This window comes from Capricornis sumatraensis, chromosome 22 (assembly GCF_032405125.1).
Source record: "Capricornis sumatraensis isolate serow.1 chromosome 22, serow.2, whole genome shotgun sequence".
Classification (NCBI taxonomy): Eukaryota; Metazoa; Chordata; class Mammalia; order Artiodactyla; family Bovidae; genus Capricornis; species Capricornis sumatraensis.
This window is the reverse complement of record NC_091090.1, coordinates 28,904,801-28,931,830: the sequence shown is the minus strand read 5'-3', so window position 1 is coordinate 28,931,830 and position 27,030 is coordinate 28,904,801. Positions and strand designations below refer to the sequence as shown.

The 27,030-nt window shown below is 41.2% G+C and overlaps 1 protein-coding gene across 1 annotated transcript in view; it reads left to right on the top strand.

The window, feature by feature from the left end:
- The window catches only part of PKHD1 (PKHD1 ciliary IPT domain containing fibrocystin/polyductin), a 445,700-nt gene that overhangs the window by 76,832 nt on the left and 341,838 nt on the right, over nt 1–27,030 (top strand). The window contains exon 34 of the mRNA XM_068960604.1: nt 2,741–2,891. Coding sequence (XP_068816705.1) covers nt 2,741–2,891 — 151 coding nt within the window. The remainder of the gene's footprint in view (nt 1–2,740; nt 2,892–27,030) is intronic.

The window sequence follows — 27,030 nt, the reverse complement described above, 5'->3', positions numbered from 1 at the left end:
ATGGCAACCCACTCCAGTGTTCTTGCCTGGAGAATCCCAGGGACGACGGAGCCTGGTGGACTGCCGTCTGTGAGGTCGCACAGAGTCGGACACGACTGAAGCGACTTAGCAGCAGCAGCAGTAGGCTTGTATTATCCCTGACAAAATTCCAGAATGAATTATTAATCAGATGGTTTGTGAGTCCTCAGAAATGAAAGTAACAATCTGGGAACCGATTCGCAAGGACCAGGATAGTGTGGGAAACCAAGTTCGTTTCCTTTCTGGTGACATTCGAAGAGATTTACGATGGCAGTGGTGAGACTACTCTTCTATTAAACTATTCCACCCACTCCTCTGCTCCCACCTCCAGTAGCAAAAGAATGGGTCTCGCTGCAAAGCCCGAAATGCCCTGGCACAGACATAGAGTTGCTTTGAAGTCAGGGGTTTCACTTGGAAGGTGAATTTTGCATTCTACTTCCTCATATTTCCATAGGTATCTAAACATCACATCATATTTTAATTAAGAAGTTAAATTGATTTTCTTTTCTGTACTGAATCTTTGAGTGCAGCCAACATTCCAGGAACAACTGCTGTGGCTTTGTCTGCCCACTGGATGACGGCTCATCTAAATGGATGTGTAGCTACGTTACAGGCTCAGATTCCAAATGTATCTGAGCATTGGGTCCACATCAGTGAGATGACCTGGAACAACAATGAATGTAAATTCCCACACTGACATTTCAACAAGAATGCCAACATCCCTACCACCCAAAACTAACAACGGCTGACTTTATCAGCCACTTCCAAGTGCCAGATTCTGTACAGATCCGTTTGTTGGCTTCATTTTGCTCCATCCCCCAATACCTTGTTTTATTTAAATATATTCAGCTTTAATTGGAGGGTAATTGCTTTACAATATTGTGTTGGTTTCTGCCCCAATACCTCTTGAAAACATGTTCTTTATGATTAGTAATTTCATTTTATAAACATGCTTTATAAACCAAAGCTTAGAGAATCATGTTTTCACAATGTCAGATGGATGGTAGATATCTGTTTAGGGATTTGAATCTAGTTGGTCAGCTTCCAAGCCTCAACTCTGCATGCTAATACTCCTCAGAAAATTGTCATGGCTCTGAGACTTCAAGTTCACTGTTGTCTTAATTTAAGCTTGAAAGTGAAAGTTAGTCACTTAAGTGTGTCTGACTCTGCAACCCCCTCGACTGTAGCCCACCAGACTCCTCTGTCCATGGAATTCTCCAGGCAAGAGTACTGGAGTGGGTTGCCATTTCCTTCTCCAATTTAAGCTTGGGGGGCTACAAAACGAATATAGTATTAAGTGCCATGGTGGAGAGGGCTTAGGTAAGGGGAGAACACAGCCTCAAAGGTCAGCCAAACTGGGCTGCACAATGTTAAAATATTGACACTGTACAGTAGGCCCAGAAGATAGTGCGTATGGGAGTCATGTCTTGGATGGATATGGAGCTGAGAATATTCTAGCCTGAAGACAAGGAGATTAAGTAGGTGTAATAGTTATCCTGCTCATTACTTCTAACAAAGTGTGGGAGAAACCATTTTTGACATTGATTTGAAAAAAATATAGTTTGACATGATAGTTTCTCAAGCAGTGACCTTTTGCCCTTTTCATCACCAATCCTGGTCTTCCCATGGGATTGGCCATCTTGGCCGTGATGCTCCATCTCAAAACTTAGGAGTACTGCTCTAGCAGTTGGGACCCCTGGAGCCTCATCTTGGAGCTGTCATACTTTTTGTGTTTGACTTCATGCAAATCCTTAGGTCTCTTTGGGTTACACTTTTCTTATGCCTCTACCTACTTTACTGGCTGAAATGAGATCATACATATGAAATTGTTAAAAAGTGTAAAACATCATGCATTATTATAACTAATCATCTAGGAGCTAGTTGCAACAATGCCTAAAGCCAGGATTATTCTCGAGCAAGTATCACACCTGTTGTGGGCCATACCCTGCAAACTCCATGGTCTCGTTTCCTCTGGACCACATATATTTAGACTTTCTGTAATGCTACACTGCTGTTTTTCATTTTGAACCCACTCTGGTTTCTCTCCTTAAAGCAAGAGGACTTTTAAAGCAAGTGGCTGGTAATATAACTGGCACATATATCGAATCTCCTTAGTCTGGGCTGTTAAGTAAGTTTAATTAATTTACTAAGTTAATGTTCCACTGCTAGCAACAGAGACTCATTGCCATCAGCTGGGGAGAGGGAATTGAAAGCCTAAATGAGCTCATTTTTTCACAGTTGGAATTAGGGACCAGTTAGCCAGTTGTGTGGGTTTTCCAATTTCTCCATCTGCCCTGGGGGCATTTAGCAATTCACTCCCCAAACAGAGTGTAAGAACAGGAAGAGAGAAGGGGTAAAGAAAAAAAGAAATATTTTTCCCCAACATTTGCTTCCATTTTTGGAACTGGAAGTATTATCTGTGTATTGCTTGTTCGGTTGGGCTTCGAGAAGCTTTTGCTAAATGTGCCTGATAGATCTGGAAAAGAGAAAGGCCTCAGTGAAAGATATTTACCATGTGCATTTTCATTGCAGGGTGTGCAGATAAAGGGAAAACAAATAAACAATAAAAGAATGGAAACAAAATTACAGAAATTTGCAAAATTTGACAAATGGTGGCCTGTAGTTGCCACAAGCTAATGGCTTGCAATGATTAATAAGAGTAAAAATAATTGCATTTCATTAAGATTGATGACACCCCATTTAACCTCCCCTCTCGTTTCAGCCCTAAAGTGGAAAGAGATGAAGTTCTCATCTATAATAGCTCCTGTACCATTACCATGGAAACTGAGGCAAAGATGGAGTGTGAGACGCCTAATCAGCCAATTACCGCCAAGATTACTGAGATACGGAAAAGCCGGGGCCAGAACACTCAGGTATAATCAAATCTTTTTTACAGACTGATTCAAACAGCTCAAATTAAATTTGTAATATTGTGTACATTAAAAAAACAATTTAGCCCAAATGGCAGCGATATATAATATTAAATGCCCTCAAACTTTGAGGAGCTGGTCTAATGCACAGCATCTGAATTCATAGTTAGCTATGGTTAATCATATATTTTCTCAAAAATAAATGAGGGCTGCCTGGGCTTTTTTAAAGCAAATTCTGAGCAGATAATCTCAGCATTTTGTCCTGCTTTCCATGAGCACATTTGAAAGAAGCTCTCTGTGGTTTATTTCTCCATGAAATAAATGGCCTACAATTTAACCAAGCCCTTCTGGAAGGTTTCCAAATCACTCAGCCATCTTCATTTGGTGGGATGACAGTGTCTGCTGGCCTGTCCCGTTCATGTGTGTGCCGTACAGAACAAACAGAGTAGAAACTTCCACTTCTGAGAGGATGACATGGAGGTTAGGACCGAAGAGGGAGAGGATCTGCAGGGCCATCTGGCCCCGCCTCCCTCCTTCATCTGTACCTTTTACATCATCTTAGCCACCCCTCCAAGGGGCTCTTGTAAGAAGGTGTTCTTAAAAGTCCCCAGTGAGAAATTCCACAGCCTCCCAGGGAATTTTTGAAAATTGAAATCAGAGGCGAAGCGCTCTTTGGAAATATATCAGATAATCTTTTACGACTCTCCGGGCTGCTCATGGTACACAGATAAAAAATAATATTTATTGAGCACCTACTCCCTTAGGTGTCTTTCTCTTTATGAAAGCGATCCTCAGATCTTCCTCTTTTGTCTCTTTTATTGGGACAGACCTTTACTGAGTGCCTATTAAGTGCCACACAGGATCGTAGATCTTGTAAATGTTGCTCAGATGAAGGCTTTGCAATCCCAAACTGTACTTCCTGGGTTCATGAGGCGTGGTTTTCTCTAACTTCTGGGCTGGTGCTGAAAATGCGTGCTATGATAGGTAACGTGATTTTTCTGTTCCCTGTCTGCCTTCCCATCTCCCCCTCACCCAGCCCCCCAGGATCTCCCTGTCCAACCTACCTCTTCCCAGGCTTCTCATGCCCCTTTCCTGAGCCTTCAGGTGGTTGTACGGGCTGTCACTTCCTTCACTGTGTCCGCCCACCGCCCCCGCTCCTCCACCAAATGCACCTCTTCCTTTCAGTGCTTCAGTGCATCAACAGCTTTAATTCTTCATCGGCAGCACTATGGTCCCCTAATAACAGACTCCTCTTCACGCCAGTGCCCCTTCTCAGCAGCTGGCTGGCAGTGATGTCTCAAAGGTTTACGGTAGTGAGTGAGGCTGCTAAATTAGTCTCGAAATGTAGAAAGAGAACTGTGGGCTGAAGACTAGCTCTGGGACGCTGAGCAATCCTGAAGACTTTCTGGGCCTCTGTTTCTGCCTTGGGAAATAATCTGGGTTGTTGGTCTGCTCATCTGAACAAATGTGGTGACAGAGGAGGAGGCAGGTACAGAGAGGAGGAGGCAGGTACCGAGAGGAGGAGGCAGGTACAGAGAGGAGGAGGCAGGTACCGCAGGAGTGAGGAGTGGGCTTTGAGCTGGACTGCTGGGGCTGGGACAGATCCCTTGCTCCCTGGGGGACTTCTGGCAACTTAGCCCCTCCGTGCGTCAGTTTTCTTGTCTGTAAAGTGGGGATAATAATGGTACCTGCCCGATAGGGTTGATGTGAGGATTCCAGTGTGCGAGCTGCTGTGAATTGCATCTCACACATAGTCAGTATCCAGTGTTGGCTGTTCTTGGCTGTGCTGTTTGCTAGTTTTAGTGCAAGAAAATGAAAGAGGATCATTTCTCTGTAGCGTTCACTGCTTTGACCAGATGATTTCACTTAGATTTCTCTGAATTTTCTATTATCTCAAAGACTAACTTTGAGTTGTTTTTGAGGACTAGATGTCTGTCATCTTTAAATATTTATCTTCCCTTCCTACCCCTTTGGTAACTGTATGTTTGTTTTCAATGTCCATGAATCTGTTTCTGTTTTATAAATAAGGTCATTTGATCATTTTAGATTCTACATGTAAGTGATATCATAAAATATGTGGCTTTCCTGTCTGACTAACTTCACTTAGTGTGATCATCTCTAGTTCCATCCATGTTGCTGTGAATGGCATTATTTCATTCCTTTTTATGGTTAATATTCCATTATGTGTTTGTGTATATATATACATATATATATATACCACATTTTCTTTATTTGTTCATCTGTTGATGGAGATTCAGGTTGCTTCCATGTCTTGGCTATTATAAATAGTGCTTGTATGCACATTGGGCTGCTTGTATCTTTTTGAATTAGAGTTTTCATTATTTCTGGATTTATCTGGAGTGGAATTGCTAGATCATGTGGCAATTCAATTTCTAGTTTTTTAAAGAACTTACATACTGTAATCCATAGTGGCTACACCAGTTTATCAATACATTCCCACTAACAGTGCAGGAGAGTTCACTTTTCTATCTATCCTCTCCAGTGTTTATTATTTGTAGATTTTTTGATGGCCATTCTGACCAGTGTGAGGTAACACCTCATTGTACTTTTGATTTACGTTTCTCTAATAATTGGTGGCATTGAGCGTCCTTCTCTTTTCCCAACCCACTTGAATATTTTGCTGAAATGCTACTTCCTGGATGAAGTCTGTCCTTCCCACCCTATTTAAAGTTACAACCCAGTGCTTCTTACTCCATGTGTCATACTGGCAATTTTCCTTAGTCTATTCCATTTTTTTCCCCTAGACCTTGTCACCTGCTAACACATTATGGAAAGTAATATGTTATTATTACATAAAATAAACAAATAAGTTCTGTTTATTTATTGTTTAGTGTCTGACTTTTCTTGCTAGAATATGATCTCCGAGGAGGCAGAGTGTTTGTCTGCTTTGTTCACTGGTTTGTCCCAAGTATCTAGAACAAAGCCTGAATCAATTGTACAAACAGACAATATGTAAATAAAAATAAGAACAGTTAAAAGAAACCATCTCACATGTTCCTTCTCTAATTGCATCCCCTGAAGATTCTGTCTGAAAGAAGGCACACACACACACACACACACACACACACAGAGGTATAGATATACCCATTTGCACACAAAGGTGTTATTGTGTCGTTAATATTGTTCTTCAACTTGTATTTTTAAAAAACCTATTGACAGTCTAGGATATCAGCTCCTGAAAAGAGGCACTTTGTTTTGTGGCTTCTGTTTCCCAAAGCTTAGAACGATGTCTAACACAACAGCAAATCCTCTTAAAGTTTATTGAAAGGACAAATAGATTTATAAATGAAAGAATGCGTCATGGTCGTCTTCCCATTTTAGCATAGGTACATTTTTTTCTTCTTCAGAAAATGTTGTATTGCTATGGTACATCAAAAGAAGAGAAAAGATGTTAGGAAAAAAGAAACCCAAACATCTAAAATGTTGCTGCAAAATGCAATAAGGTGCCATAACAACCAGCAGTTTTGAAGAATTCCTGAAGGATAAAGAGTGGGTTGCATTGGATGGGTAGAGAAATCATAGCAGGATAAACATGATGCAAAGTCAGTTTAGAGAAAACTGATAAAAAGAGTCCACTATACTTTTCAGTGGAGTTCCCAGAGAAATTCCAAACTTGAGAGTCCAGCAGGGTAGTTATCAGAGTGACTAATGAAAGAATTGCTTCGGAGAACTGCTAGGGCCTTTTCCCTCACTTTTCCCTCTCTCTCTTTTTCTCTTTCCCCTGGTGGTTCTTTGGCTCTCAAGATGAAGTCTTAAGAGTGATTCATAAAGCAAAAAAAAGGATTTTTTTCTTGGGGACAGGAGTTGGGTGTGGTCCTTTGTGGGTATCAGTGTCTTTTTTAAACTTGGCCCAACCCAAGGCAACTCTGAGATTCCAGGACAGACTCAGGGAGAGAAGGAAGAAAAGGGTGGGGAAAGCCACGTTCTTCTCATTTCTGCCTCTGAGGAATCCCTTTACTTTCCCTTCACTCATCCAGATGTTTCACCCAGCAATTTCCGTTGTGCTAACTTGAAGAGGTTTCTGTGAACATCTGATCTACCACATCAGTGGAAAAAGAAGTCAGAAACAGTGCTGTTAAAGTTATCTGGCAGGTGATTTTAAACCTAGAATCCTATACCCTGTACAACACTATTTGGAATAGAAACAAAATAAAGACATATACGCTATACAAAATTTACAAAGTTTATCACCCTTGTGCACGCTCTGAAAAGTGACATGCTCTGGCAAACCATAAAATGAATCCAAGAAGATGGAATGAGAAACAAACTAATGAAAGAAGAGCATGAAAATAGCAAAACCAGAGAAAAACAGTTGAAAATATGACTGCGAAGCTTAATATAGTTAAGAAAGGACTCTTAACCAAACAGAGGAAGGGACCTCCCGTGTCAAGGAGATAAAATAAAAGGAAGACAAAAAACAGAAGCATAAGCACCCTTCTTGATAAAGTGAGGAGATTTTTGTAACACAAGGACAACATGTCAAGATGGAAAGTATATGGGAAATGTGGATGAATTCATGTGGAATAGGAACATAAAAATTAAGTTCCTGCAAAGGGACATTTAGATAAAAAACAGGACAGTTTGCCCCACTGGACCCTAGAAGAGTTTTGGATTTAGATAAATTTTGGTACCAGGAAGGAGCTTCCCTAGTAACTCAGCTAGTAAAGAATCCACTTGCAATGCAGGAAACCCCAGTTCATTTCCTGGGTGAGGAAGATCCCTTGGAGAAGAGGTAGGCTACCCACTCCAGTATTCTTGGGCTTCCCTGGTGGCTCAGATGATAAAGAATCTGCCTGCCATGTGGGAGACTTGGTTTTATCCCTGGGTTAGGAAGATTCCCTGGAGGAGGACATAGCAACCCATCCCAGTATTCTTGCCTGGAGAATCCTATCGACAGAGGAGCCTGGCAGGCTACAGTCCGTGGGGTGGCAATGAGTCGGACGTGGCTGAGTGACTAAGCGCGCATGCATGCGTGCTCACACACACACACACACACACACACACACACACACACACACGTATCAGGAAATGGACAAGAGTCTGGAGGGGTTGTTTGAAATCTCTAAAGAGTAGCTAGAGCCCAGGACATTACTGCTGGCAGACCCAGTCTGACATCTCTTTACCACTCCTTCCTCCAGGAAGCAGAGACATAATGGACATACTGATGGACATACTGAATTAGTGAGGTATTAATTAGGTGCTTGATGGAAACTATTAGGTTCCAAATAGGAAAAGGAGTACGTCAAGGCTGTATATTGTCACCCTGCTTATTTAACTTATATGCAGAGTACATCATGAGAAATGCTGGGCTGGATGAAGCACAAGCTGGAATCAAGATTGCTGCGAGAAATATCAATCACCTCAGATATGCAGATGACACCACCCTTATGGCAGAAAGTGAATAAGAACTAAAGAGCCTATTGATGAAAGTGAAAGAGGAGAGTGAAAAAATTGGATTAAAGCTCAACATTTAGCAAACTAGGATCATGGCATCTGGTCCCATCATGTCATGGCAAATAGATGGGGAAACAGTGGAAACAGTGGCTGATTCTATTTTTGGGGGGACTCCAAAATCACTGGAGATGGTGACTGCAGCCATGAAATTAAAAGACGCTTACTCATTGGAAGGAAAGTTATGATCAATCTAGACAGCATAGTGAAAAGCAGAGACGAGACTTTGCCAACAGAGGTCTGTCTAGGAAAGGCTATGGTTTTTCCAGTAGTCATGTATGGATGTGAGTTGGACTATAAAGAAAGCTGAGCACTGAAGAATTGATACTTTTGAATTGTGTTAGAGAAGACTCTTAAGAGTCCCTTGCACTGCAAGGAGATCCAACCAGTCCATCCTAAAGGAGATCAGTCCTGAGTGTTCATTGGAAGGATTGATGTTGAAGCTGAAACTGCAGTATTTTGGCCACCTGATGTGAAGAGCTGACTCATTTGTAAAGACCCTGATGCTGGGAAGGATTGAAGGCAGGAAGAGAAGGGGATGACAGAGGATGAGATGGTTGGATGGCATCACCGACTCAATGCTCATGAGTCTGAGTGAACTCCGGGAGTTGGTGATGGACAGGGAGGCCTGGTGTGCTGTGGTCCATGGGGTTGCAAAGAGTCGGACACAACTGAGCGACTGAACTGGAATGGAACTGTCCAGCACAGGGGAGGAGGGGATGGAGACTACAAGATTTCCAAGTTGGAAGATTGTTTATCTCCCCCGACCCCCTACAAAATTTTTTTTTTTTTGCCCCCAGCTCCATTATCCTGGTAATTCAAATTCTATTCTTTCCAGAAAGGAGACTGGAAGATACTGTTTTTTGGAGCTAAAGACCCATGGATTTGGACATTTGGAAGCCTTATGATGTCCCACTTACACAGATTGTCCACTTCAATTTTTAGTGCATTGCTCTTTAATGTGAACAGACTGACTTCTGGTTTTGACCACAAGAGGGTGATGTTTTAGACTTACCCACCTGCTGGGTTTCCCTGGTGGCTCAGTCGGTAAAGAATCTGCCTGCAATGTGGGAGACCTGGGTTCAGTCCCTGGGTTGGGAAGATCCCCTGGGGAAGGGAATAGCTCCCACTCCAGTATTCCGGCTTGGAGAATTCCATGAACTGTATAGTCTGTGAAGTTGCAAAGAGTCGGACACGAGTGAGAGACTTTCACTTCCACTTCACTCTCATCTGCTGTACATGACTATAAAACAAGTTAGAATATATTTCAGGCTTTGGATAATAGACACAAGGCTGTGATCCTTGAGAGAAGGGAAACACACAAGGAGAGCAAGCAGCTTTCTGTCTGGGAACACTATTCTAGACACAGCATAGCGAGAGAGACCTCAAGCAGAGAGAGACAGCATCCCGGGGGGCCATCGGAAGCTGGAGCTCAGGGCTGCTTTTGTAGGGAGGAGCCATGGAAATGGAAGTGGGGGTGAGAGGGAGAAAAAATATTTAATGAGATAATGGCCCATTTTTCCCCAAATTTGATAAAATACAATCCCACAGAGCCAAAAAACTTGAAAGTCGCTCTATTGTGTCCGACTCTTTGCAACCCCATGGACTGATAGAGTGCATGGAATTCTCCAGGCCAGAATACTGGAGTGGGTAGCCTTTCCCTTCTGCAGGGGATCCTCCCAACCCAGGGATCTAACCCTGGTCTCCCGCATTGCAGGTGGATTCTTTACCAGCTGAGCCACAAAGGAAGCCCAAGAATACTGGAGTAAGTAGCCTATCCCTTTTCCCTCGGATCTTCCTGACCCAGGAATAGAAGCAGGGTCTCCTACATTGAAGGCATATTCTTTACCAACTGAGCTATGAGGGAAGCCAAAAAGCTTAATGAATCCGAATCAGAAGAAACATTAAGAGATCCATTACTAGATTTTTCAATAATGTTAAGATATTAATGTTATAATGCTAAGATATCAGTTCTAAGTTAATATTCAGAATCAATGCAATTCCAATAAAACAACCCAACTTTTTATTCCCGTAGCAATTTCCAAGCTCATTAAAAATTTCTATGGAAATGTGATGAATAACCAAATATACCTTTGAAAAAAACAAACTTTGATGAGTTACCCTGCCTGATTTCAAGTCTACTGTAAAGCTATGGTAATCAATCAGAGTTCTAGGCAAGATTTCATTTGAAAGCAGTGCTCTATTGCCAGAAGTATGTTTGAATACTCTTACTGCAGTGTTGTGGAAACCAGGGAAGGGGAAAGACTGAATGAAGAGGTGATGAGGTGCTTCAAAAGATTATATGATTAGAAGGTCCTTAGGAGGAGTCTGCTGGGCTGCAGTCCATGGGGTTGCGAAGAGTCGAACACGATTGAGCGACTTCACTTTCACTTTTCACTTTCATGCATTGGAGAAGGAAATGACAACCCACTCCAGTGTTCTTGCCTGGAGAATCCCAGGGATGGGGGAGCCTGGTTGACTGCTGTCTATGGGGTCACACAGAGTCGGACACGACTGAAGTGACTTAGCAGCAGCAGCAGCAGCAGTGATGCTTGAGGCTGCAGGATAGTATCGATGGGGAGGAAAACCAGATTTTGTGGGGATAAAGAGTAAGTGAGTGGTGAGTAAACACAGCAGCTGGTGCAGATCACAACTAGGAAGAGGAAGGACAGATGAAGACTGAGGGTGGGCAGCCAGCCCCTTCCTCATGCCAATACTCTACCTCAATATCATTGGCACTAGGGATGGTTTCTTTTCTTTGTTTCTTTTTTGGTATTTTAATGTATTTCATGTATAATGTCATTAAAAAATAGTTTTCATTGGCGCATAGTTGCTTTACAATGTCGTGTTAGTTTCTGCTGTGCAGCAAAATGAATCAGCCATATATGTATACATGTATACCCTCCCCTTTGGACTTCCTTGGGAACATACTGTATAACGGCACAGGGCGTTCTACTTAAGGCAACTGTGGTGACATGAAAGGGATGGATTCTTATGTTCAAGGCACTTTGATTCAAGAGGGGATCTTTAAGGATGTTACTTGATTTGACTAGACAGAATCTCTGCAGGTGTCTCACCCTATTCATTCTTCTGTGTGTATGTGTGTGTGTGTGCACGTGCGCTCAGTAGTTGGTCGTGTTCATTCTTCTAGTGACTACAAAATAAATTTCACATGCTCCTGTTGTTAGCTGGTTGAATCACTGCCATTTATTTTAGAAATATTTATATTTTAAAATGCACTTCAATGCCTGGATTGCTGTTAAAAAAAGTAAGGCCCCACTACTGAATTTAACTCCTACTTTCTGTTTAGGGACATTCTCCTAGAAAATTGATGCAAAACAGTGACGTGACAGGTTTTACATTTAGAAAAATAATGTGTGTACCTAATTCGAGGCTAATTTGAAAACCTGCTTTCTGTTTCCTAATGATTTTGTTTCTTCTGTTACTGAAACCCCATGGCACTTTCCCACTTTTGTCTCCTGTCTTTTCCCCTCCTTTTGGTCTTATTTCCTTTCCTTTTCTTTTTTCCCCCCTTTTCTCTCTTCTCCTATTACTTTCCCTTCTCTTCTCTTCTATCCCCTATCTCCCCCTCACTCCCCCCCTTTTATTTTTTCTCCCCTTTCGTCCTTTTTTCCCTTTAAATCATCTCTTTTATTCAGTGTTTATCTTCAGGCTGTGTGCCTTTTCAGGGGATGCTTTTGGAAGTAGGGTTGAGCTGTTAAGCTTAAGGGCCTGATAATTAAGTGGTAGTCGCCTTCCAAGATGAGTGGGTGTTTAACTGATTTTCCAGAGTTGTTCCTTTTTTTTTCCTGCATACAAAACAATTTGTTTTTATTAGAGATATAAAGTCACATAAATTTTTTTATAATCCTATCACTCAGAAAGACACACACATGAACACTGTTGCCAGGCAAATTTTTAAATGAGAATATTTTTAAATATTAAATATTTTTATAATCCACATTTCATCTTAAATATTTTGTAAAATTTTGATATTATTAAATAATTTTACAGTTTCTCAGGGGTTGCATAGTATTCCATCATTTGGATGTTCTATATTTTTTTGAGAATTTCTTCTTTTTTAAAAATTAATTTATTTATTATAATTGAAGGCTAATTATTTTACAGTATTGGAGTGGTTTTTGCCACACATTGACATGAATCAGCCAGAGGTGTACATATATCCCCCTGTCCTGAACCCCCCCCCCCCCACCTCCCTCCCATTCCATCCCTCTGGGTTGTTCCAATGCACCGGCATTGAATGACCCGTTTCATGCATTGAACATGGACTGGTCATCTGTTTCACATATGGTAATATACATGTTTCAACGCTATTCTCTCAACTCATTCCACCATCTCCTTCTCCCAGAGAGTCTAAAAGTCTATTCTTTATATCTGTGTCTCTTTTGCTGTCTTGCATATAGGGTCATCATTACCATCTTTCTAAATTCCACATATATTACTGTACTGGTGTTTTTCTTTCTGACTTACTTCACTCTGTATATACGTCACTCCAGTTTCATCCACCTTAGAACTGACTCAAATGTGTTTTTTTTAATAGCTGAGTAATATTCCATTGTGTATATGTACCACAACTTTCTTATCCATTCATCTGCTGATGGACAGCTGGGTTGTTTCCATGTCCTGGCTATTATAAACAGTGCTGCGATGAACACTGGGGTACACGTGTGTCTTTCAATTCTGGTTTCCTCGGTGTGTATGCCCAGCAGTGGGATTGCTGGGTCATATGGCAGTTCTATTTCCAGTTTTTTAAGGAATCTCCACACTGTTCTCTATAGTGGCTGTACTAGTTTGCATTCCCACCAACAGTGTAAGAGGGTTCCCTTTTCTCCTCACCCTCTCCAGCATTTATTGTTTGTAGACTTTTTGATAGCAGTCATTCTGACTGGTGTGAGAAGGTACCTCATTGTGGTTTTGATTTGCATTTCTCTGATAACGAGTGACATTGTGTATCTTTTCATGTGTTTTTTAGCCATCTGTATGTCTTCTTTGGAGAAATGTCTCTCTAGTTCTTTGGCCCATTTTTTGATTGCGTCATTTATTTTTCTGGTATTGAGCTGCATGAGCTGCTTGTATATTTTGAGATTAATTCTTTGTCAGTTGCTTCGTTTGCTATTTTCTCCCATTCTGAAGGCTGTCTTTTCACCTTGCTTATAGTTTCCTTCATTGTGCAAAACTTTTGTTTAATTAGGTCCCATTTGTTTATTTTTGCTTTTATTTCCATTACTCTGGGAGGTGGGTCATAGAGGATCTTGCTGTGATTTATGTCAGAGAGTGTTTTGCCTGTGTTTTCCTCTAGGAGTTTTATAGTTTTTGGTCTGGATTTAGATCTTTAGTCCATTTTGAGTTTATTTTTGTGTATGGTGTTAGAAAGTGTTTTAGTTTCATTCTTTTGAGTTGTTTCTTCTAGCTAAGGATGTCCTGCAGTTCTGCAGTCAGTTTGCTTCACAGTAGCCTCCTCCACCATCCAGTCCTCATCTGCTTTGAGCCCAGGAGGGCTTTGCACCATTTTGAAGGGAGATGGGCCACCTCACTTGCTTAGCTTGTGGGCAGAAATATTTTATGTCTAGGGCTTGACTCTCCAGACCTCTCTTTTCCCTTGCCTTCATGATTAAATGGCAAGGGAAAGGGGCCAACTTATAGAGGAAAGCTGGTCCATCCTGGAAACTTGCCAACATCTATAATGGACTTTGTGTTGTACCCATGAGGATTTGGGGCTGTTTGTTACTGCCTGTAATCTAGCCAGTCCTAGCTATAGACTAATGACTGCATCACTAACCTTTAGCCTGGTGACTGATACACTGCATTCCACATGGTGCCTTTAGGTCTTGTCTGTGAGTCCACGTAGAATAATTTCCACATAGAATAATAATCCTGACTTATGTTGTCAGTGGCAGGGACGACAAGAAACTCCTGATACGGGACCATTAGGCAGAGCTTGCAGCCTGCTGGGAGTTAGGAGGGTAAAGCCAGCCTCTTTCCAGACCCTGTTTCCCCACTTTCCTCCCCATTCATTGGTGATGTGCTTCCATTCCCACCTTCGTGTCCTGAAGATTTTCTGTGGAATTTTCTGTGCTGAGAAATTAGGCATCATGTTTTTCAGTGTCGTTGCAAGCTGTGGAAGTGTGGGGGGATATGTGGCCTTTTTCCCCATAACTCTACCCGTGCTGAATCTCATCTATTTCCGCCTGAGAATCACTCTGGAACATTATGTGTGAAGACGATTTGTTCCAGTGGAGCAGATCTTCTTATCTGTAGTCTATAATTCATATCCATAACTCTGTGGAATCCATGTGTAGGTATTTTTCCACACACTCATGTACTTTCATTTCTTTCTTATAATTTTACTTAAAAATCTTATTATGAAGATTTCAATCACAAGGGAAGAAGAGCATGACTCAAATGGACTTAAGTCATAAAGCAACTCACAGAATGGCTCATGGGACTGGAAAACTCATTCAGGAGTCATAGGTGTAGCCTGACCCAACAGTTCTGTGCTCACTTATGAAATGGCTCTTTCTCTGTCTCTGTTCTGCCTTCTGTGGGGCCAGATTCAACCTACAACTGCCTTTTCTGTGGCCAAAAGGTGGTTACCAGTACTATTCAGGGCTACTTGCTCCCCTATCTACACTGCATGTGAATAAAAGGGTCTTTTGTGGGCACAGTTTCAGAAGGAGCAAGTTTCCTTTCCAGAAGCCCTCAGCAAATGTCTCTTTATGACTCATTGATCCAAACTGAGTTTCTTGACCTTACTGCCCTATGCTCAGTGGTACGTTTTGCTGGCTATTTTTGGCCAATTACTGTGGGTCTTGTAACAGAGTCAGTGCCATCCCTAACACCTGGGTGAAATATGACAACAGTGATGGCTGGAAGGAAAGATCTAGAGCTGTTGACGAAGGGAAACTGGAGAATGACACTAGAGGCCAACAATTGACCTCAATGGCTTCGCTTTTCTTTCTCTGGCTCTAAATGAAGCCCTCTTCCTCTGATTCTCCTCACTGATCTTTTGTGATAAACTCAGGCATTGCTGTTCAATGGAATTTTGACAGAGGTGAGAACAAGGTGCCAATATGGGATCTGGCTAAGTGAAAAGGAAAAGAGCGTTTGGTAAACCTTCCTTTAAATTCCATAGAGTGTTTGCTTTTAACAAACAAACAAGCAAATGAGAACGCATCATGACCACATAAAACACACATACCTCCAGTAGCCTGCAGGACCTCAAAACCTGTAATGTGTTTCTTTTGTGATGTGAATCTTCCTGATTCAAAATGACAGGAGTTGTTTGTATGATGTACCACCTCCCACTGGGGATGGCTCATCATTCAGTTCTAACCTTCTTCTAATAATAAGGAAACAAGCAATCTAGGGAAAGAAATGATCTGTTTGAGTGTTTGTTTCTCATAATGGGTCTTCCCAAACACTTGGCAATTATTAATTAATCCTCTCAGTGCCCCTGTGTAATGAATACGTATGTATACAAGGGGTGGGGTAGACATAGTCAACTGACCAAGGCCCGTCCATGAATTAATGTCAAAAACAAGGACCTGGACTGTTAGGCTCACAGTTCCAGTACCAGTCACCTTAAAGCAGTGCCAATTAACTTCTTTTCCTTCCCAGAGGGGAAAAGTATGATGGCCAAGCAGAAGCAAATATATTTTTTTCTATTTCTGCTTGGCACCAGTGAGTATGCATTCGAAGGAAATCATATGCTGACTTTACTAAGACATTGAACAAAAAGCAGCAATGTGGCCAGCAGAGAAGGCAAGGTACTCCTGCACTGGGATAATGAGATTATCGTCCTCACTCCTTCTCAAACATCATTTACTGACCACTCTCAGGATGCCAGCCATTGTATTACTCCCAGTATAGGAATGCCACATGGTCCCTTTGGGAGATAACAGAAGACTTTGAAACTATGAAGGACTTGGATAAAATAATTTGGTCACCTTCCAAAGGGTTGGATTAATTCTACAGATGAAAAAGATGCAACCCCTACCTTATGGAACATTCTCTTCAATAGGGGAGATATAAAAGCCCAATAATTATGCTATAAACAAAAATGTAATAAATGTGGTAATAAAGGTATTTGTATTTTACTGTGGAAAATTGGTGAGGAACAAAAAATCTGGATGGAAAAATCAGCACCTAGAAATCCCTGTAGGGTGTGCCATTTTAATCTGGGACCAAATTTATGATGATTTAAAGGATAATGGGAGAAGAGAAAAGGTTTACTAGTGAAGAGATGAGTTTTACAGAATCCCAGGGGTGGGAAGACATGGTTATTATATAAGTAATTGTATTTGGCTGGAGTGTAAAGTTTGAAAGGAAGTAAAGGGGAGAAGAGTCCCTGGGAACAAAGGTTTAGAAACATAAGCCGTCCTGAGTGTCAAACTAAGGAGTGTGGATTTAATCCACGTGGGAATGTAGGACTGTTCAACACTTTGTAAATTTCGTGGCTGCCATTTTGTCTCATGAAATGTCCCTTAGAGCTCATACCAGGCTGAGAACTGCTGGCTGAAGTGTGGCCCGATGTCAGGTTAGCCCTGACACTTGTAGCTCCTGTTCTCCTGCAGCTGAAGGGCCAGCGTTCGTGGGGTAGTGCTGAGGCACGAGCCTGGGAAATGAGGCACCAGGAAGCGGCAGCTGAGAGATGGTTGAGGATGGGGATCCTGAAGGCAATATGGGGAGATGTCCCCATGTCTCACTGAGGTACAGGAAAGCACATGTGATTCTCTTTGGTGTTCTGGATTCCTGTGAGTTACAGGGAGCAGCCTGGGACCAGTGGTTGGCCTGAGAGCTGATGACCTGGGTCCTAACTCCTGGCTTGGGTATCACCTACCTATGTGGTTCTGGGCAAGTCCTCGGGGAAACCAGTTTCCTCATCTGTAATGAGCAATGGGACCAAGTCAGCATTTTCTAATGTGAGTTCTCTGAACAACTAGCAACAAAGAATAGCCCATTAGAAAAAAAGAGTCTGTGGTTGAATACGTTTGGGAAACGCTGCACGCTCACTTGTGTGCTGGGCATCATGAAGTCCAGCGATATGTTAAAGGGAGGCGGTTTCACTCTGTCGAACTTACTTTTCCCCAGACTTCTCTGCTCACAAGAATCTGACTTATTTCTTCCTTCCATGCAATACCCCTTGGCTGCCTGTAGAACATCTGGGGAAATTCTGGAGTAAGTCATTTTAAGGAAAGGTCTGTCTTCACATTCTCTGATCCTGTGTTAACTGTGAAGGTTTCTTCTCAGTTTTGGACTTTACAAATCCGAAGGAAGTCTTCTCCTCCAGTCTGATTGAGGGAATTCCTACCTATAATATAGGATTGGCCATCACCCCTCAATCAACTTTCAGAATTGAGGCAAGAAGTTTTTTAAAAGTGTTTTTTAAAAATGCTTTGAGATCCTTGAGGAAGGAGATCCCTGGTGGATTTGTCATATGACTTCATTAGAAACGTTGTATGCTAAGAAGCCTTTGACTTCACCTTCTAGTTTGGAATCATCATATTTCTAACGTTACTCTATTAACCAGGAAAGAGCTGAGGGATTATTTTTTTCTTCTTCTCTCTCTCTCTTTTTTTTTTTTTTTTGCATCTGTATATAATGTAATTTAACCTAGCAAAAAAGACACTGATTGTCTGTCCCACAGGACTTAATTAACTCCCAGCTTCATGGTGAGCCGCAGAAATAATAAGAAAAGGAAAAGTTCGGGTGTTCCATACCTGTCCACTTCTACCTCTGGTGCATAATGAGATGTCAGGAGAGGTGACACTGATGAGATGTGTAAAACATGCTGATTGCAGGAGGCGGCCAGCTGCCTGCTCAGCTCCTGGGAACCCTGGCCAGGCTGGAGGAACTGTGGACCCAGAGAGCACTACTTTTCTTCAGATGACAATTTCCAGCATCCTTCCCACTCACCACCCTGCCATCTGAGCAGTGCTTTTGTTAACCTTTAACTCTGCCTGCTGCACCCTGGTCGGATGTTATGACAATTGTCATGGGGCAGATGTTATGTTTATTAAGCTGCCTATAGCAAATCCGGATGAACAGTGCAGGGTTCTACCAGCCAGCCCTCAGGGGAGCCCATTAAGAAATTGCAGGGCTAATAAAAATCATGCTGGATGAAATTGCAATCCTCTGGTGCCACTCTTGGGTGGGTTGAAACTGGTTTTAAATTTTCATGGGGGCAAGGACTGAAGGTTTGAACTGGGTCCCTTGTCCCAGTAGCCCTCAAAGTTGCACCTTCCTAACTCAGACTAAAAAAGTGCAGAGAGAGACACGCTTGCCTTTCTCTTTGTGTGAGGTTTCTGTACATTTTAGCTAGGAATTCATGAATGTTTCTTGCATGCTAGCAATGGGAGAGGCTCTGGAAAAAAGCCTCACTCTGCTGAGTGGCATGAAATCTGGCCAGAGTTCAGGTCCTCTAGCTTCATACTGGTTGAAGCCTTCAGCATCCAGGCCTGAGGTGGGTGGTGCCTTGAAAACGCAAGGGAAACAATTTTCAGTTCCTCGTCTCGGTAAAAGTGTTCTAAAACTTCCCTGTCCTGGTAGCTTCACGAAAAGGAGATTCTGTAGTTTTCTTGGAGAGCCATTCCAGCACAGTAATTCATCTTCACCCTGTATCCCATCCAGTTCACGGGTCACGGTTTCAGAAAGGAGTTCTTTGTTCCTTTGCGGACTCTGTTTTGCTTGTGGGCTTCCCTGGTGGCTGAGACCTTAAAGAATCTGCCTGAGCTGTGGTACATATACACAATGGAGTATTACTCAGCCATTAAAAAGAATACATTTGAATCAGTTCTAATGAGATGGATGAAATTGGAGCCGATTATACAGAGTGAAGTAAGCCAGAAAGAAAAACACCAATACAGTATACTAACACATATATATGGAATTCAGAAAGATGGTAATGATGACCCTGTATGCGAGACAGCAAAAGAGACACAGATGTGTAGAGCGGACTTTTGGACTCTGTGGGAGAGGGAGAGGTGGGATGATTTGGGAGAATGGCATTGAAACATGTGTACTATCATGTAAGAAACGAATTGCCAGTCTATGTTCGATGCAGGATACAAGATGCTTGGGGCTGGTGCACAGGGATGATCCAGAGAGATGATATGGGGTGGGAGGTGGGAGGGGGGTTCATGTTTGGGAACTCATGTACACCTGTGGCGGATTCATGTCAATGTGTGGCAAAACCAACACAGTATTGTAAAGTAAAATAAAGTAAAAAAAAAAAAAAAAAAAAGAATCTGCCTGCAATGCAGGAGACCCGCCTTCAGTCCCTGGGTCAGGAAGACCCCTGAAGAAGTAAATGACTACCCACTCCATTATTCTTGCCTGGAGAATTCCATGGACAGAGGAGCCTGGCGGGCTACAGTCCATAGAATGGCAAAGAGTTGGACTCAGCTGAGCAACTAACACATTCACTTTCTTCTGCTTTTAGAATTCACCATTTCATCTGGGTAGATAAATTGTTTTTAAACGTTAAAATGAAACAGCCAAGTTTATAATTGCTGTTTGGGGAAAGACTGAAGAAAATGGAAGGAAAAACGTAATAGGGAATTTCAGTAGTAGGTATGATACCATCTAGGGTGATACGTTCTGTATTTTCCTGAAAGAAGCACTACTGAGGAAAGGAGGTAACACTGACTGAATACTGACTTCTTGTCAGGGACTGAGTGAAGTCCTTTATTTGAACTACCCGTTCAATCCTCAGAACAGAGCTGTGACATGGTTACTATTATTATCTCCAATTTTGTTTGTTTGGCTGTGCCATGGGCATGCAGGATCTTAGTTTCCTCACCAGGGATTGAATCCATTCCCCCTGCATTAAGAACAAAGAGTCTTATCCACTGAAACACCAAGGAAGTCCCTACCATCTCCAATTTACAGATTCATAAAGGCTCAGAGAGGTTCTGTAGTTTGTTTCAGGACTCACAGCAGGTAAGTGGCAGAGCAGAGACTTAAGATCAGAAGAATTCCAGAGCCTGTACTATTACTAAAATAATAATTTTAATAATAATAGAGCAGTCATTTAGCAATATTACTAAATAATTTTTAAAAAATAATTTCAAGAAATAAGCAAGGAAAGCTGTTCTCTTTTATAAGCAATTCTCAAAAAAAAAAGTGAAGTTACAGAATAAATTTGTGGAAGTGAATCTCTGGGTAGTGGAGAAAGTGCGAGTATATGAAAATGTACCTCTCAAGCTTCAAACTTGGCTGGGAGCATGGGTCTACTTCTGCCCCCTCACCCACTATGGCACCTTCAACCCCAACCTTCTTGTGGGCATTACCTTACCACTAGTGTTCTAGATCCTTCTAATGAGATTTTCTGCTTCCTCTACCCTCCTGCTCTGACAGTGATTTCACTGGACATGCTCTTACATGGACTTGCATTTGTTTATGCTGGTGGGGGCTTGATATTTATATTTTATAACTACTATAGAAATAAAGGTTTATTGAATGAATACATGAGTGAACATCATTAAAGCTGATGATCACCAGATAGAATGTTATGTGTACTTAGTTGCTTAGTCGGGTCTGACTCTTTGCAACCCCATGGACTGTAGCCCACCAGGCTCTTTTGTCCATGGGATTTTTCAGGCAAGAATACTGGAGTGGGTTGCCATTTGCTTCTCCAGGAAATCTTCCTAACCCAGGGATCGAACTCATGTCTCCTGCGTTGCAAGCAAATTCTTTGCCTGCTGAGCCTTCAGGGAAGCCCACCAGATAGACACCAAGTCTCAAAACTTTCATTGTGAAACTTTCAGAAACTGTTATTGAGACTGGAGACCTTGGGGAACACAGAAGCATCCTACTCTTACCAAAGACATACATTATACAAAGAATGATTTACTCAGAAAGGTCTTCCAAGTTCAGAGGAAGGCATTTGGCCTTCCAAACAAGAATAGTTTTGCCATTTGCCAACTGTGTTTTCCTGAGGGTTACAGAAATAGAGATCTGGAAATTCTCTGGAGATCCAGTGGTTAGGAGTCTGCCTGCCGGTGCAGGGGCATGGGTTCGATTTCTGTTCTGTGAAGATTCCACATGTTGTGGGAGCAACTAAGCCTGGGAGCCACAGTTACTGAGCCAGTATGTCCTAGAGCCCATGCTCTCCAACGAGAAAAGCCATTGCCTTGAGAACTGCACCCTGCAACTGGAGAAGAGCCCCTTCTTGCCACAACTAGAGAAAGTCCGTGTGCAGCAATGAAGACCTAGTGCAGCCACAGATAAATACATAAACAAATAAAAAAACGAAAGAAATAGAGATCTGCTTGGCAGGTGATTTTTGTGATATCTTTCTGAACTGTTTCATTAAGTTTTGATAATGTGGGCAATATTTAGTGGAAATGACTAATTTCTGCAGTACAGAGAGAACATTATAATTTCCTTTGCCATGCTTATTATCTTAGTGAAGTAATTGGAGACTAGACCTGTAGTTCCAGAACATTCAGCTTAATTTTCCTTTTTTTAATTTTCTGGGAAATGAGGCTTTTTTTTTTTTGCTTTTATTAAAAAGAATCTTTTCAAGTTCTTTTTATTTTTATTATTATTCTTAATATTTATTTATACAGCTGCACCAGGTCTTAGTTGCAGGACTTGGGATCTCTGATCTTCACTGTGGCATGTGGGATCTTTTAGTCACGGCACTCAGTTAGTTGCAGCATGGGGGATCTAGTTTCCTGACCAGGGATCGAACCAGGGTACCCTACATGGGGAGCATGGAGTCTTAGCTACTGGACCAACAGAGAAGTCTCGAGGCAATGTGTCTTGTAAGCTAGATTAGGGATGATGGGTGCTATTGTGGGGGACACACAAGAGTCATAATTTTTAGGCACTTCCCACTATCACAATGCACCTAATTCCCATTTCTGTCTTCCTACTGTTTTGGCTGCTCCATTTAAGTGCTTAGTATACAAACCAAAACAAGACAAAATACCTTTTCATCTTATTGAAAAAAGGATACATACTTAGAGTAGAAAATGTAAAACAAGATAATAAAAACTGGCAAAAAAGATCTTCTATAGTTTCAGCATTCAGTTGCTTTGATCCTGGGCGAAGGAACGTTGGCCAGTGAAGTCATGAGCCAGGAGGGCTTTCCCGGCTCCTCCACCTCATGACCTTCAAGCTGGAGAGAGATGGCCACTCCTGATTTCAGTGTCTGCAGGTACTGAGTGTGCAAGTATGGTACTTCAGTGAAGTAATTAAAAGGCTTTCTCTGTATGCTGAATGAATAAATTTGAAAGGGTTGAAAGTTCAATTTTCGCAATGTGTAGAATGATATATTTATGACTATATATCTATCCATAAACTACATCATTTGAGACAATATTTAAGACGTTTTTTTGTCCTAAGAAATCATCCTTTTCAGTAATCAGCATCACAGAAAACTGACCCAGCTCTTTACCGTGTTACACACTTTGAAGACACAGTTGGAAGAGCAGTGCGATTGGCCTATTGAAGGTAATATATTTATTGGGGCCCATTTTTCTTTAACTTTTAAAAGAGACAATTTCAAATATACTAAAGTAGAGAGAATAACATAATAAATGCCATGTCCCCATCTTCTGCCTTCAACGGCTCTCAACTTACTTTTGTTTTTTAACAAAAGTTGAAGACTATTTGATATAGGTTCCCTTTGAAAGCAGAATCTGCTAGTGGGGTTTTTTTTTTGTCTGTCAAATATTTATTAAGTGTCAACTATACACCATACTAAGGATATAGGAAAAGTAAGGTTGTTAGAAAGAAGTATAAAATAACTTTTCCATTGTTCCAATACCAAGGAGCTAAATCGGATTTTTAAGGATGAAGGTAGTTTTTAACCTGGGAATCTCTCATAGTTTAGTATTTCACACAGGGTATAAATGCTGTGAAAAGGATGACTATGTTTCACATCTATTTGAATTTATAGGAACATGAGGCGTCTGGGGTTTAGATTAAAAATGGTCTCTATATACAGTTTTCCTTTGAGCTTTCCCTCTCTTTTTTTTTTTCAATTTATGTTTTACTTTCTTATTCAACTTCTATTTAAGTTCATAAAATCCAAAAATCTCCAGGTATTATATATTTGCATTTTATAATGGAATTCTTAGAGACTCAAACAGTTATAATGGCATAAACATAGGTGGTGTTGATTTTTATTTAAGAGTTGGAGCATGCTTGGTACCCCACCAAATCCTGTTGCCTGACCAACTAAATGACTATTCATTAGCTTTAAAACAATAAATAGTAGCTTCAGTATATGGACCTGTTATATGTGATGGGCATATGGCATATGACTATTTTTGTACATGTTATTTTCATAGTACATTAAGTAGACATTAGCTCCATTTTGCAGATCAGGAAATGATGCTTCTGAAAGTTGAGAGGCTTATCCAAGGCTCCATGGCTAAAATGTTGGAGCTGGGATGTGAAACTTCCTCTTCACCATGATGCTGCATGCTGAAAAAGTGACTAAAAATGATTGCAAATGGTATGTGGTGGGTGAAGAGAAGACAGGATGGGAAAAGGATAGAGTCGCATGAGTTAATCAAAAGAAATGTTTCATTAAACTCTCATGTCTAGTGGAATTAGAGCAACACTCTGTGAGTTTGTTTAACTTTATGGCCATAGCTGAATTTCCTAAGGAACAGAAAAGTGGTTCAGTTTTATTTTGAAAATTTTGCACCCCCCCCACCCCCCCGCCACACACATAAAGCAAGATTCTTTTCCCAGCCTGTAACTGTTTCCCTGGCCCTGGAATTTGGAAAGGCTCTGGTAAAAAGGAGGGGCTTCACTCATTCCCACCTTGATTTTGTTTGAAAAGATGTCTACTGGAATAAAACAAAGAAACAGGCCAAACAAGGGAAGAAAAGGACTTGGGAGCAGATGTTCTCAGGCTGGGAGGTGACGTCTGCAAGTCAAGATGGCAGCCCAGTAACCACGGGCTACAGACGCGCCAAGATAAATGGTTGACCCCGGCCCGTGTCAGCCCACGATTGATGCCACTAACAGTCCTACTGCCTTCCCAATGAGGTTTTTTTTTTTTTTTTAAATCTTTGATAGAGTGTGTTATCTAGTTACTGGCATGAGGGCAATAGCCCGGAGGGGTGGAGGAAAAGGAAAGAATAAAAGGTCACTCCAGGAGGACAATCTCTGTTGGACTAAATGAGAAAAAAGGATCTGACTCCAAAGGGGAGGAAATAAATAAATAACAATAATAGCGGCTGCAAGGTGCGTGGATGGATAAGCGAGATGCTGGTTTCCTTTGCTTCCCTCCCTCTATATTCTTTCCTTCCTCCCCCTCTCTTCCTCCCTCCCTTTCTTGCTCTCTCCCTCTCTCTCCCTCTGTTTTCTTTCCTCCTCACTCTCTCTCTCTCCTTTACATCTCCCCTTTTTTAAAAAAAAGTACTAACGTAGGCCTTGAGCTGTTCTGGAGAATTTTGTACATGTAGTCATAGATTTTGTTTTTTTCCCTTGAACTTCTCTAATGGTCTGATTGGGATTGTTAAGTCTTAAAAAAAAATGTCTAGGAGAGGTGAAATTAAAGGCTTTAAGAGCCTCCAACTTTGTCTGTAAAAGAATGGCAATTCAAGTGTAAAAGGTAGAAAACAAATAACATGAGATTCCTCTAGATAACAGGAAATATGTCATTATAATATGGTATTATTAACTGTTTCGTGATGGATATATGAATTCAATTCTGTAATAATTGTCTGGCCTCCTACACCCTGACACACCCCCCCCTGAAGGAGTGCCCACATGCATAGTTTTTTCACAAACACCTATATACACTTTTTTTGGAGAGGCAGGAATATAATTGCTTTTACTCAGTACTGCTGCATCCACTGAATTCTATTTCATGATAACAGAATCTTTAATTGGTTCATTTAGTCTTGAAGGACATTTTTCAGAGGGAAAAGAAAGGAGAACTGAGGTTTTTTTTTTTTTTTTTGTCTAAAAGATCATGGCTTTAATTATGAATTTTTGCTTTTTATTTGACCTGGAAAAACCTAGTTTTTTTTTTTTTTCCCTCATAAAGTGTTTGTAGAAAGTAAAATGGTTTCAGGGCCAGAAGCCTGAAGACTGGGTGGGACCTATGACATTAATACTATCCTTTGAGAGGAATCATGTTGGATATAAAAATATTGTTCCTCAAAAGCAGCTCTGGAAAGAGCAGAGACATATACTGTAGGCAGAATCCATCCTCTGGATGGCCAGAGGAGTTTAACAATTTGACTTCCTGGCCTTATAACATTGGCTCTCAGTAGCCAGTGCTGGACAGGGTCATCTTTAGTTGGCACAGGTTGGAGGACCTGTTTTGCCATCTTTCCCTCTGTCAAGGGCATCTAAGTAATGGTAAGAGATGAGTATTGTTGGAAATTGTGGTTCCTAGTCTCTGCCAAGACCATCTTACTAAGAGTTCCAAGGCTAGATTTCTCAGAGCCATCATTGTCCTTATGTACATGAAGACGCTAGTGCTTCACAGCATTTTTCTGCAAAGGTTTTTAAATTTAAATGAGTCTGCAGATGTGAAAACCCTCTGAAAGTGCTACAATGCTACTCAATTGTTACAACCCCTGTATCAGTGTGGATTCCATTGTTATATGGAAGTGGTGGTTGGCTGTAACATGTTACTTGCAGAATAGAGTAATGACATGATAGTTCCTGTAAATTTCCACAGGATTGATTGAAGTGGGAGCAAGGCAGAGGCATGAAATTTTAGGGCTAGCAGAAAAAATATGTAATGCATTATTTTTTTAGTTTTTAGCGGTTTCTAGCTTGGCACCATAAAATATATGTTGTATAATTTTGCTTGCTCATAGAATTAATATATTTGATATACTAAATTTTAAAGTAATATTTATTTGTCAAATATTTGTCTTTTGACATAGTATGACACATAAATTACATAGAACAAAATGTACAGATCTTAAGTGCATTGTTCATTGACATGAAGTTCACACTCAAAATCAAATTATGGAGCATTTTCATCACCCCAAAAAGATGATTTCACTTTTTTTGTGTGTGTGCCACAAATAGTGATGCAACAACTGAAATCTATCTTCTCCTTGTTTTTGTTTAAGGAAAAGTATGAGAAAAGCAAGAAGTAAATCCCTGTTATAGCTCAGGCACTGAGCTGGTCTTCATATATATTAGTGAACTATATACTTTATAATTATAATGGCCCTTGAAGAATCTTCATTTTATGGTTGAGGGACTGAACTTCAAGGAAATTATGTGACTGCCAAGGTCACACAGTGAGTAAATGGTGAAGTTGGGATTTGAATGCATGCTGCTGACTTCCAAAGCCTTTTTTTTTTTTTTTTCCTTTTTCAACTGTTAAGTTAAAACGATTGCTAAGATTTGGGGACCCAAGGGTCTTCCACAGAATCAGAGGTATTGCAAGTCTACATTTTCAGGAAAAAAGAGCTAAAGAAAAAGAACTTTTTCCCCACGAGGGGAGAAAAGTGATTGGTTGCAACTTTTGATTGGTGGAGCTCTGTTTCTGGGGTTATATTTCCCCCATCATTTTGGATTTCTGAAAACTGTGCCATTCTTGAGACTGTGTTTATACTGCCCTAGGTTGTTCTTTAAGGCATAGGTGCCTCACGTCCGGACACAGAGCAGTGAGCCATGGTCCCACCCCTGCGTCGTGTTTTGGCCTTGAGCA